Source organism: Aphelocoma coerulescens, assembly GCF_041296385.1.
Source record: "Aphelocoma coerulescens isolate FSJ_1873_10779 chromosome Z unlocalized genomic scaffold, UR_Acoe_1.0 ChrZ_unloc_scaf_1, whole genome shotgun sequence".
NCBI lineage: Eukaryota > Metazoa > Chordata > Aves > Passeriformes > Corvidae > Aphelocoma > Aphelocoma coerulescens.
In genome coordinates, this window is record NW_027184086.1 from 1,345,350 (window position 1) to 1,358,094 (window position 12,745).

Below are 12,745 nucleotides of genomic sequence, written 5' to 3' on the forward strand. Positions count from 1 at the left end.
CCACTTTTGAAATGCTGCTGCTAGAAGATTAAAATACCATGAAGGAAGTGGAATGTGTTCTACAATTATAGCATTGGCTTCCATGATGCATAGTGATGGGTTATTGTAGCATGACAAAAAGAAGCTTGGATTGATTATTTGAAATGTTCTTGATGATGACAATAACTGAACCAGTAAATGGGAGTCATATGTTTTTAACTTAGAATCCCCATAATTTATGTTCTAAAACCTCAAAAGGCTTATGTTTATGAAGTAAATTGTCGATGATTAGACTGTACAAAGGAGTAATATGTTCCCTCTTGAAAGGTGAAGTTTTGCATAAAAAGTGGATTTGACATATGTGTCAAATGACATCCTTCAGCTCAGTTTTAGCTTATTCCCAACCCAGGGAGAAATCCTCCTTTTGGCTGTTGCAGTGTGGGCCTCTACCTCACATTTTTGCTTCAAGGAGGTGCACAGCTATTGTGGTGCTAGCATGTAGAAGCTGTGTGGGAAGGAGAAAGTCTTGCATGTTTGTTAGAACCACGTATGTTCTAAGTTGGAAGGGTGGTGGAATGTCTCAGGGCAGGCATGGAGGGAGGAGGATCATATCCGTTATTTCACTCCATTTTATTTTGGCCTGTATGGCAGGTACAGGTTAGGAGGGGATTCAGCCGGGGGAGACACTATTTGTCAGAAAATCCACATGCAGAGGCTAAGTTTGTGTGCTATGCTTTTGGGAAGTGACAAGTCTGTAACTCTCTAACCATTAAGTAATGTTCTGCATCTCAGCTCTGCAGATTGAGCACAGTTAAATCTTGAGTTCTGAAATATTTAATGTTCTTCAGTTGTTTAGTATTAGTGGCTTTAGGCATATCCTTTTCTGGTTTGAATGAGTGTTTGTGTATAAACCTTAAAGAGAACAAACTGGACTAAAACCAAAGGAGTATTATTTTAAAGTGTGTTGGAAGTCATTCTTGGATTGTAAAATAGAGACAACTAAAACAAGAAATTTGAGTATTTCAGGTAGTCTTAGAGTATCTAAGATAAAATTGTAAAATATATATTTAAAAACTTGATCAAACAGCATAAAAAACAAACAACATTCCAAAGTAAACAAAGCTCCCAACCCAAAACCAAAGAACCAAACAGAACAAAAGGTTCAAAAATGTCAGTATTTAGGTTTAATTGGTGTAATATGAGATGCATTAGCCTACATGTCAGAATTTCTTAATAGATATGATTTCTAAATTAATCCATTAAAATAGCCCAAAATTAGTGAATATGCTCATTTCCATGACTTTTTAGTCATCAAAATTGTGATAGAAAAATATATTCCTGCCTCAAATTAAAATGCTTATATATAATCTGTGTCTTGAACTTACTTATTCTTGTAAAACTTGCAGTGTATATTATGCCATTTTTCAAAAGCACTTAAAATTCATTAAATTGAAAGTTCTATTGACATGTATTCATAATATTCGATAAAGGGAGGAAATTAATGAGTTTGTAGGTGGGGAGGTAAGAATACACCTGAACATACTGGGTTTAGCAGATTTGAAAGTAATACTGTGGGTATTGTGGATTGCTTTATAAAATGAGCTCTATTAAGCGTGCTGGCTGTTTGCATGTATGTTTTCTCTAACTTTTTGAAGGGACATAGCTAGTTGACTATATTTTGAATTTCAGTAACTGTCACTGTAGTGACTGAATCATCTAAGTGCCGTTACCAATGGTAGCAGTAGTTCATCCTTCCTAAGACTGTGCTAGCGCTACTATTTTGTTTAAGCTGCCCAGAGCTTATTTACTGCCCTTTTCTATGTGGTGGCTGAGCAAATTGTCTTTGAAAAACTCCCTGCCATTCATCTTGTTTGGGCTAGTGAATCAAATAGTTTGCAATAAGTCATCCATTATATCTTTCTATGTTAAAAAAGTTATTCTATATGGCTTATATGTTCTGAGAGCTTTTACTTTAAATTTGTTTGGCTGAGAGGTAAGGCTGACATTGATTATTATTTGTTAATCAAGCAGTGCCACTGCTGTTGTTTTTGTGATCTGGGAGAAAGATGTGTGTAGAGAGTCTGGTTTATGTTCTTGAGTTGTTTCATGTACTCTGGATGTGTGGCAAGGGAAGAACAGAACATTTTTGCAAAGTAGGATGGGCAGAATTCTTGAATTCTTTCTTACAGACTGATTTTTTTTTTTTTAATCAACTCTATGTACACTTGATTTGTAATGCATCTGTAGATAGCACAAGATTCATGTCTCTTAGAAAAAAAAATTGCCTATATTGAGAGCAGTGTTGATAGAAAACTAGGAAATGGCAGAGTATTTGTTTTTCTTTCCCCTAAAGCAGTGTTTAAATTCGTACTCTGTTGCCTTGTTTAAATTGCAGCTCAGAGTGCAGTGATGGAGAATGGTCTGCGTCTGCACCTTCCTATTTTACTGCTATGGAAAAAGAGCAGTCCTCAAGTGATGAAAGCTGGGAGACTGTCCCATGCAGGGAGGAGCATGACCCTGAGGTGCAGAGGAGCAGCAGTGGTGTGAAAGAGGAGAACATAGACTTCTGTTTCCAAGAAGGGTATGCCTTTGTTTTATTGGCTAACTTTCTATAGCTTTTGGCAGCAGTAGTAGGGTATTCACACAGCACTACACAGAATAACATCTATTCTAAAAGCAGTTACCAACAGTCATTTGCCTACATCACAATAATTGTAGTTGTATGTATTTCAAATCAGGGAAAATACGGCATTTCATGCAAACAGTTCTATCTAATGAAAAATTCAGAAACAGTGAGAGTGCATTGACAATGTAGTGTCAATGTGGTTAATAGACTTAATATATTGACTTCAAAAAGCCAGTTAGGCAAGTTAGTTGTAAATATGTACATGTTACTTAAACATCTCTTGATACTGGTTAGGACTCCAAAAAGAACTTGTTTATCTCTCTGCTTTATTGCTTCTCCTATTCCACTGCTGCTCCTCATTTTCTGTAGCCATATCAGTAATTAAAGTAAACTTGAACTACTTGCTTGCCCTAGTAACTTTAAATGTACTTTATTTTTCCAGTCATTCAGTCATCCAGTACTTTATAAACTGCAGCTGCCTTTGCTATAAGGCAAAATTTGTAGTTATGTATAGCTAAGAAGAGTGTGCTTGGGTTTTTTCTAAGAAGCTAATATTGACTCTAGTTTGAGTCTTTATAAAAAAGCCACCTAAGTGTTCTTTCAGCTTCTTCTGCTCTTAGGTTCACTCGCCTATTGCCAAGCACTCCAGTTTGTTGTTAATGTTTTTTTAGTATTTTCCACATTCTTGGGTCTTGGAGAAGTAGTGTGACTTTATGAAAACTTTATGAAAACTCATCTCTTTCAGAACAACAATAATGGACCTCTATGTTTTTTAACTTTCTTTGATATGAACAGCATGAAAATGTATGAATGTTAACATAATTAAGATTATGCTTAATATAATATAATCTTTAACATAATTCCTGCCTATTTTCCCTTTTATAAGGAAAGTGGGACTCACAGCCCTGTGGCTCTCAGTATCCAGGTGACTTGTGCTCCTCTGGAGTATCCAAGAATGAGGGGAGTCTTTCTCTTGCAAGATAGCTTCTCTTGCAAGTAGTAGCTCTTTGCATTACATTCAGGCCAAGCTTTGCCGTCGAGGCTGTTCCAGAGTGTCAAGACAATCTTTCTCCTTAATGCCTTTAGGAACTTGTAGATAAATAAGAAAATGTTTAGTACCAAATTTATTAACCCTGAGAGGGATGCTGGCTGTACTAGGGAAAACGCAGAGCAAGCTGCTTACTGTACTGCTGGCCTTGAGCATTAGGCAAATAACTTTTCCACGGAATCATGGGTGTCACTAGATGCTGTGTCTGGAGCTGATACCACTGGGGATTTCTTGAATGTTTGTGCCAAATGCTAAATTTCTAATCTGTGACTCTGGAGTCTAGGAAACATGCCTGTTTAGTCTGTGCTATGCTTAGCTTTTGTTGCTTATATGTGTTTATAAATTCTCTTAGCTTTTTAGTTTTAGCTTTTCATTTATTTATATAAAGGGAGCAGGCATTTTTGGAGGAAGGTGAAATTCCTTGGTTACGATTCCGAGACGACATAGAAAGTAGCAGTGATGAGGAAAATGATCCAATTAGTGAATTTGTGCATCTTGGATTCTTCTTGTTGGATGGAAATAATAACCTTGAGGATGACTCCAGTGTGAGTGAAGACCTGGATGTGGAGTGGAGGTATGCATTTGATAGTTGTCTGCTTTAATTTTAGAGGTTTTGTAGTTACAATTTTGTTTTTTATGTAAGATGTCAAAAGTACTCATGGCTATCAGTATGCAGTTGCTTCAAGGACTGATAATCTCAGTTTTAAGGTTTAAAGTACTTCAAGTGCTATGTATCTGCTAATGAGAGAGAAGGGAATAGATTTGCTAAATCAGGCTGTGATTTGACAAAATTTTGATGCCCTAAATATGATAGGGATGGATGTATTCTTTCATTTAATTTTCAAGTGGAAGTATAACAAAAGTAAGGCAATATAAATGTAGTCAGCATTCAAGTCACTCCTATTTTATAATTGGTATTTTCCTCCTTTGAAACTGGTGTAAGTTAGCTATTATAAATGTATTTTATTTCTCTGTGAAATGCCATGCACTTACCTAATATTATCATAATTTTGAATGCTTCACTCTATTTTCTGTCATTAGATTACTGAAGGATATTGCAATAAGTTTATTATAAAAATGCTGCATATACCAGGAATAAAGTGATTGTAGTCACATTCAGAATAGTATAATGTGTAATAGTATAATGTGTTTGTTTTAGAATGAGATAGAAGGCTTTCCAGTGAGAGGCATAACATTTGCTTTCTTCTTATTATTAAAATATAAACTACTGTGCAGGAGAAAATACCAATGTTGGTAAGTTATACTGTGGAAAAGCATAAAAGGAGCTAATGCATGAGAGTCCAAACTAGAAGTAAGGCATGTGTTCTTACGCTGTCAGGCAGTAAGCTAGCAATGGAATTGTGTGATAGGGACAGAAGCTGTGTTTTAAGTGTTGGAGGTTAGCCTTGGTAAGCTTCCTAGTTACTAAAAACAAGAACAAAGTTGATGATGGTCTGTTAAGTTTTGTCTGCTGAGCATATGCAGAGCTGTTCATGATTTCACTTGTGCCTGTTTTAAGATTTGATTTCTGAATTTCTAAAACAGAACTCAAAGGAGGTGCCAAGCCATGAATTGTGACACATGATGTAATCAAAATCTGATTATTAGTTGTAAAACAACCCTAACAGCATACATATGAAACATATTAGCTGAACTTATGCCCTTACACACTAAAAACTCCTATCAGGATGTTCTGAAGTAAATATTGGGGGGAGTGTGGTACCACTGTACTGGGACCAGGGGTAGGGAGCTGCAGAGCTGCCTCTGAGAGGCTGGGACTGCCCCATGTGGGACACAGCTGGTTCCAGCTGGCTCCAGTGGACCCACCACAGGGTGGGGCCTCTGGGAGCATACTTAAGAAAGGATAAAAAATGCTGGACAGCAAGCAGTGTGTGAGAGAGAAATTAGGATGATGTCAGAGAAGCAACACTGCAAGATACCAAGGTCAGAAAAGAAAGGGGGAGGAAGTGCTCTAGGTGCTGGAGAAGAGATTTCCCTGCAGCCCCTGGAGAGAACCATGGTGGAACAGGTAGGGATTTGCTAAAGGAACTGTGTCTATGGAGAACCCATGCTGCAGCAGTTAGTGAAGGACTTCAGATAGTGGGAAAGACCCATGCAGGAGCAGGGAAACAGTGTGAGGAGAAAGTGATTGCAGAGAGGAACTACTGTGGACTGACCACAACCCCTGTTCCTTTTCCTCTGCGCTGCTTGGGATAGGGGAACTTGGAGGAGTCAAGGATGAAGGAGTGAAATTGAGCCTGGAAATAAAGGGGAGTGCTAAGGGAAAGGTGTTTTAGTTTTTGTCTTTGTTTCTCACCATTCAAATCCATTTTTATTTGCAATAAATTCATTTAGAATCATAGAGCAGCCTAACTTGAAAGGAACCTCAAAAGATCATATGGTTCAGCCTTTCAATTAAATTAAGGCTTTTCCTAAATTGAGTCTGTTTTGCCTGTGGTGGTGATTGATGACTCATCTCCCTGTTGTTATCTTGACTCATGAGCTTTTGATCTTATTTATATGTACAGTTGAGGCAGGGGAGGGAGAGATCAGCTGTTTGGGTATCTGGCTGTTATTAGCAGGTGATGTGCAATAATTTGATGTACCCAGACTTTCTGTTGCAACTATTTATTTTGAAAATAAGACCATTTCCTAACCCATGTTTTTCAGACTACTTGATGAGTTTGGTGATGGCCTAGGACTTCCTCAAGCTATTTCTTACATGGAAACTCAACTTCTCACATTTATGGCACTAGAGGGACGTTTAGAAGCTGTGGAGGTATTAAAACATTTTTGATAGTCTTACATCAGTGATGTTGTGACACAAATGTTTATAGTTGAATCCTTTTTCAACTTAATCTGAAAATTAGGAGAATGGGGGGAAAACGTACTTCCTGTGTTAGTTTGAACTTTCAGGTCTGCAAACATGAAAATACATCTTCAAGTTCTTTTAAAGGATGTACTACAAGAAGTCATTGATTGGTACCTATTCCTTTTAGCATATGTATTTATTTCCTCATAAGGGAAAGAAAGTTACTGATTTCTACCTGTGTAAACATATGCCATTTAATTTATTCTAAAGAATTTTGCCAAATTCTCTACATAACAAAGGAAAGCTTATACTTGAATCTGTGTCTGTGAGTTATCCCAGCTTTTTTTTTTTTTTTGCAAGAGTACATTTGGATTTCTCAAATTTTGACTTATCACTAGAAGACTTTTCTGTGTTTGACTGTCTTGACTCTGTGTATTTTAAATTTAAAAAAAAAAGTTTAAAAAACCCCCACCCAATAACAAGCAAACAAAAAAACCCAGTCAGGTAAAGAAACCACCCAGAAGAAAAAACACCTCTTATCTTTACCTTGTTCTAATCCCATTTCACCTGTCTAATTTTGGATAGACCAAAGCGTGCATTATCAAGAACCAGCATGGTTATGATCTTTGTCTTTTGTTTGTTAGTATAGGTTGGTCAATGTCAGAGTGAATATAGAGCTAGCAGAAACCCAGTTTGATGCAATGCGACAATTCTTGCATCACCAGAAATCTCCCCTGCAGGGTATTTGTCAAAATAAGAGTTAAATGATATGTAGACATATAATATGGTGTTACAAGAGCTGAACTAAATGTTTTTTGGGTGACATAAGTTTAGGGCAGCAAGGGGCAGTTTGACTGCTAGCATTTACTTTAAAGGGGTGAACAGGGCAAGGCTGTATGTCATAGTGTGCTTGCAGACAAAATACCAAGGGCACTTTGAAATGCTTTCTAAAGCTGGCAGGCAGTGGAACAGTCATAGATAATGGGTTGTTCCCATGGATATGTGCAAAGTCAATGATTTTCTGAATGAGCTTCACAGGTCTTTTCCAAGGCAGTGGAAGGGCTGCTGCCTTAAGCTGCCAGTCATTGTACATCCCCCAAGGTATATGGGAGGTCATCATTCATGATCAAGTATCAGAGGGTTTTCTCCAGCTGTGTAGGATCTTGTTAGCATTACTCATTTAGAGACACTTCATTAATGTGGGGAAGGTGTGTTGATATCCTTATTATAATAGCAGTATTTTGAAGCTGTATATTCTTGTGTCTTTCCTAGCTGCAGGTTCTCACTACATCAAAAAAAAAACAGAACTACAGAAACAGTTGACCTCCTCCTTTGCACCAAAGCAAGAGGATCTGTGTAGAGAGGGGAAACTAATCCCATCTTTTTTTTATTTTTAAATTTGCACACTAACACTTGAAGAGGAGACTGAGTTTATTATGACTCAAGTTATTCTTTCTCATTCCTGTGTAACAACATTTGCCTAATTACTCTGCCAGAAGAAATGTGTGCAGTCTTGTCAGAGTGACCTGTAAAAGTAATCCTAGGTGATTATGTGCATGGCTGGCTGAGGAGGTGCTGTAATTGCATTTATGTCACCAGGAACAGTGTCACTGAACACCATTTGCAAGCAGGCAGATGACTACAGAGGTACCTGTGGCACTGTGAATGTGGGAAAGCCAATTCTCTTACATAGCAATTGTGCTTGAAAGTAGCACTTAATGGTGTGAAACTTTATGGTGGGCGTAGAAGTCTGGCATATTTAGAATTAGTCAGCAGAAAGTGGTAACTGAGTAATAAAAGGTGGAATTGTACTGATTGCGACCACATGGACAGCACAGGTTGTGAGTAAGAATTCCAAATATTCCCTTCAAATCTCAAGCAGAAATAAAGAGCACATATTTTTCCAGTATGAAGTTGGTTACTAAAATTGTTCAGAAAATATAAGCAAAATGATTTACTCTTGCTTTGAAATACTTGAGAGGGATGTGACATAATAAAGCATCCAAAATTCAAGTGTATCTTAATTAACTGGAGGGGAGGGAGTGGGAGAGATCTATCCCAAATAATTGTGACATTTGGAGGGGAGAAGTAATGAAAATATTAGATACTTGTTTTGAAAAGCTATGTTCTATAAGGCTTTTGGGTTCTTAAAAGTAGTAAAATGCATGTGTGATTTAAAATTTTTTTTTCTTTCATCTGTTATATTGAAACAACATAGCTGGGAGTGTCTGGTTTACTTCATTAGCAGTACAGAACAGGATGTCTGTCTGCGCTGCATCAGTGACATTATAAGTATTTCCTGCACCAATTCACAGATGTGAGGAGTTCAAACCCCTGTAGGCTGTAGCGCTCTTGATTTTAACAAAACAATGTCCAGCATTTTTTTGTGGTACATGGAGAAGTAAGCAGTGACATGGGTAATTAGAGGAATGAAGTACAGGTATTTTGAAGATACGCCTTAGAAAAGTTATAAAATAGACACTGCTTTGCTTTGAATTTGAAAATGTGGCTTTAAGCATCAGAGTCACTGTAAGGCTTTATGTCTATGATGTTTCTTATGTGTAGGTTTCAAAAGCAAGCAAGCAATACAATGTTTTCTGTTTGAGAATACTCATGCTGGGTGTAAACAGAGATGTTTGACACATAGCTACTGTTGCAACCTTCTGTGTGCGTAGGATCTCCTGTGTGAACTAGGATCTTACCTAGTTTTTCCGGGTGTAGTAGTTACTCTGATTAAGAGTAATATTTTTACCTACAGTTTATTCTCAGACCATTGCACTTGTAGCAAAATCCAATTACAAATACTAAACTCATCTTACTGTTAGTAAGGTAGTATTTTCTGCTGTAGCAGAATTTGATGGGTATTAGCTGTAAAATTGGAGCAGTGTACCTGTTTTGCAGGGGGACTTGCACACTGCGCTAGGGATAACCCCAGGTTTTCTCTTAAACTGAGAGATTCCAAGATGAGAATACATGTAGCAGTAGGAGCTGTAAATATTTGTTAGCTCATGCTGAACTTTCTCTCCCACAGAGGTTTGACTGCGAGTATAAACCTGCTAGGTTGGATCTGTGGTACTGTGGTTGCTTGAGCTACCTTGTCACTGTGATCCCAGTGCAGGCATGTTTTCAGATTGCAGCTCTAGTAACTTTTGGGAAAGTTTAAGAGGAAAGACTGCTGGAAAGGTTTCTGTATAATCTAGTGTTTCTCTAGTATATAGAGCTTTTTGGTTAAGTGTATTCCCAACATTACAGATTACACTGTCTTATACTCTTTACTAAGAGAGTTTTGTGGCCAACAGAGTAAATAATTTTCAAGCTGATTGGAACAGTAAGTTGCTGTACTTAAGAGATGTGACTAACTCATTCAGGGTGTGAACCTGGTGCTTCTGTGTTCTTGGTTCTTCAGTTTCAGTTTGTTTGCTGTTCAAACAGGTATAGCTAGTACATTTCTTAGCAAATATAACCAAATATTCTGAGTTCTGTGATTTTGATTTTTTTTCTACTAGACATCCATCCAGTGTCTTACATGGTTGAGTGTATGATGTACGCAGCAAATATGTGTAGCAAATATGCCATAGCCTTGGAGTCTCAAAGATTTTTGTATGGTGAAAAATTTGAGTTTAAAACAAAGTTGCTTCAGAGCATTATATCTGTTTTAAGATTAGAAACATCTATGTGGATCTTGGGTTTTTTATTTCTGGAAGTTTACACCATTAGTGTAGCCAAGGTACTTAATATTTTTTGTTTGTGCCCGACTATTTCAATAGTTGAAGCCAGGAAACACATTTATTTTCAGAAGTAAAATGCGAAGACAGTTTTAGATTGGCAAGCCTTATTACATTTTCAACTTGCTGCCTTTTCTGTAACTTTATAAAATTAACAGATGTTCATTGTAGATTAAGTTGTGACTCTGTCCTCATACTCTAAGAATGCTTAAAAAACAAGACATTGCTGTTTTGACCTTCAGTTTCATCTCATTCATTACAAAACTAAAAATGATGTAATGGTTAGTCTGATAGGCATATCTTCCATTTTGAAAAGTAATACTGCTAGAATTGAGTTCTTTTTCTTGCTTGTTTGTTTTTGTATGAAATGTTACGTTTGTGAGTAAGAGAACTTGATCTCTCCTTACCCTTTCAGACTTCTCTGGCACAGCTGGAGTCTCTTACATTTGATGTTGAACAGACTTATCCACCAGCTACGAAAGAAACCATAGATTGTTTGCCACAGAGTATCATCACAGCTGACTACAATGGTATGGAAAAATAATGAAAAAGTAATTTCCATAAAGTTTGTAAGACCAAGTTCAACTTTCTGTGATACCATAGATGCAATATTTAAGTATAATTTCTGCATAATGCTGTTTTAAGATCTTTTGAATCTGAGTAGAATTTTGATCCATCTGGAAAACTAATCTTTACTGGAGTTACTGTGACTGTATTTTGCAACCTTTAGTGATACTGTTGATAACATATCTCTTTTTGATTTGAGCTCATCTTAGATGTAAAACAAGGTATTAATTCTTTTTCTTCATCATGGGTTTAGGTCAAGAGCAGTGTTGTACTATCTGTTGCAGTGAATATGTAGAAGGTGAAATCATAACAGAGCTACCCTGTCATCATTTGTTTCACAAACCTTGTGTAATTCTTTGGTTACAGAGAGTAAGTACTACAGGACTGGTGGAGGATTTGTGGGGAGTGTTGTGTGATTCGTGTATTCTTCGGGGAAGAACGACTTTTAAGTCTTTGGAAATGTGGGATGAAATACCAAGAGAAAACTGGCTGTTGAATTTATGCATTATGGAAACAAATTATAGTGCAAGTGAGGAAAGAAAGTTGTATCTGTACTCGCCTGAAGGGTAATTTCTTTAATTGAGGGAATATTTCTGTAAGGGAAAACACGTTTTCCTTTACTAAGAATGAAAGACATGGATGAGTTATAACTTGTTTTGGTACAAGAAAAGCTTGGTACAAGAAAGCTATATTCCTGCCTTGAAGTAAAGTTGATGGATTCATTTTCTCTGAGAATAGCAAAGGGTCTGCTCTGTCTTACCACAATGTCAGGCCCATTTATGGTGACAGCTAAGGCTGGCAGAAGAAATACTGAAATGCTTGTAGATTAATTTTTGTTAAATTACCTTTAGTAATTCTATACGATATTAGATTTCATTTTCATAATCTGTAATCAGTTTCCTTCCAAATGTCTTAAAAAGGTTTGCATCACATTGAAGCTAGACTAAAACAACAATAATTAATGTATTTTTTTTTACTTGCACTCTCCTTTATGTGCAGTGCAGGCCTGGGCTCGGTAGTTGTCAGTGAGCCTACAGTGCAACACAATTTCAGGAGTATAAGGGAGATGAACTGATTGTACTATGGGGGTCATAGCAAAGCACCTGTAGCATGGAGGGTTGATGGATTTAGTTGGTGGGTTTATAATTTTTTTACCTTGATAATGTTGATTACCATAGTAATTTTCCTTGTTTTACACATTCTGCCTTTTTTTTTCCTGTTGTCATAGTAAACTGCTATTGCTGAAAACTAGGACAAAATACTTCCTCTTACATTTGGGCTGTGCCTAGCTTATTTTTAATCCTTGCCTCAAAAAAAAAAAAATCCCACCTGTAAAATCAATGCTTTGAAGCAGAATTTGGAGACAACCTGATGCATTTGCTGCATAGCTAGTTTAAAAGCAAAACAAGTCTTTATTCTGAATTTGCGTTAGCTGTCAGCTCCAGGTTGCTCTGCAGTCAAATTTGAGTTTGAGGTGGTGCTGTTGTGAAGACACTAAATACTTTATAAATAATTATTAGCTTTTTAATAGAATTGCAAACTGTGCAAATGACCTGGTTTTTTTTTCTCTTTTTGTAGTCGGGAACATGCCCTGTTTGTCGTCATGTGCTTGCACCTGTACATCCCGAAGCAGCTGATTGACACTGTTTTCTTTATTTGGTTGATAATTCAGCATCTTCTGTTAATATTGCTACAGGACCCTCAGACTAGGGTCAGAAATAAAATCTGCCACCAAAATAAAAATGTAAATTTTGCCTGTTTGAATTATAATGTGAAAACAAATCAGTATAAAATATTAATATGTAGTCATGGATTGGCTTGGGTTGGAAGGGACTCTGATGATCATCTGGCTCCAGCCCCCCTTGCTGTGGCCAGGCACACCTTCCTCTAACCAGATTGCTCCAAGCCCCATCCAACCTGGCCTTGAACACTTCCAGGGATGGGGCATCCACAGCTTCCCTGGGCAACCTGTGCCCGTGTCTCACCAC

At 37.2% G+C, this 12,745-nt stretch overlaps 1 protein-coding gene across 4 annotated transcripts in view; it reads left to right on the top strand.

Moving 5' to 3' along the window:
* The window catches only part of PJA2 (praja ring finger ubiquitin ligase 2), a 32,261-nt gene extending 19,755 nt beyond the window's left edge, over positions 1-12,506 (top strand). For 3 of the 4 annotated variants that reach the window (XM_069002627.1, XM_069002625.1, XM_069002626.1), the window contains exons 4-9: positions 2,375-2,560; positions 4,042-4,227; positions 6,324-6,432; positions 10,606-10,720; positions 11,011-11,126; positions 12,336-12,506. In XM_069002627.1, the coding sequence (XP_068858728.1) occupies positions 2,375-2,560; positions 4,042-4,227; positions 6,324-6,432; positions 10,606-10,720; positions 11,011-11,126; positions 12,336-12,398 (775 nt within the window). In that variant the 3' untranslated portion in view covers positions 12,399-12,506. The remainder of the gene's footprint in view (positions 1-2,374; positions 2,561-4,041; positions 4,228-6,323; positions 6,433-10,605; positions 10,721-11,010; positions 11,127-12,335) is intronic. The other variant, XM_069002628.1, reaches the window with a different exon arrangement.
* Positions 12,507-12,745: the final 239 nt, after the last annotated feature.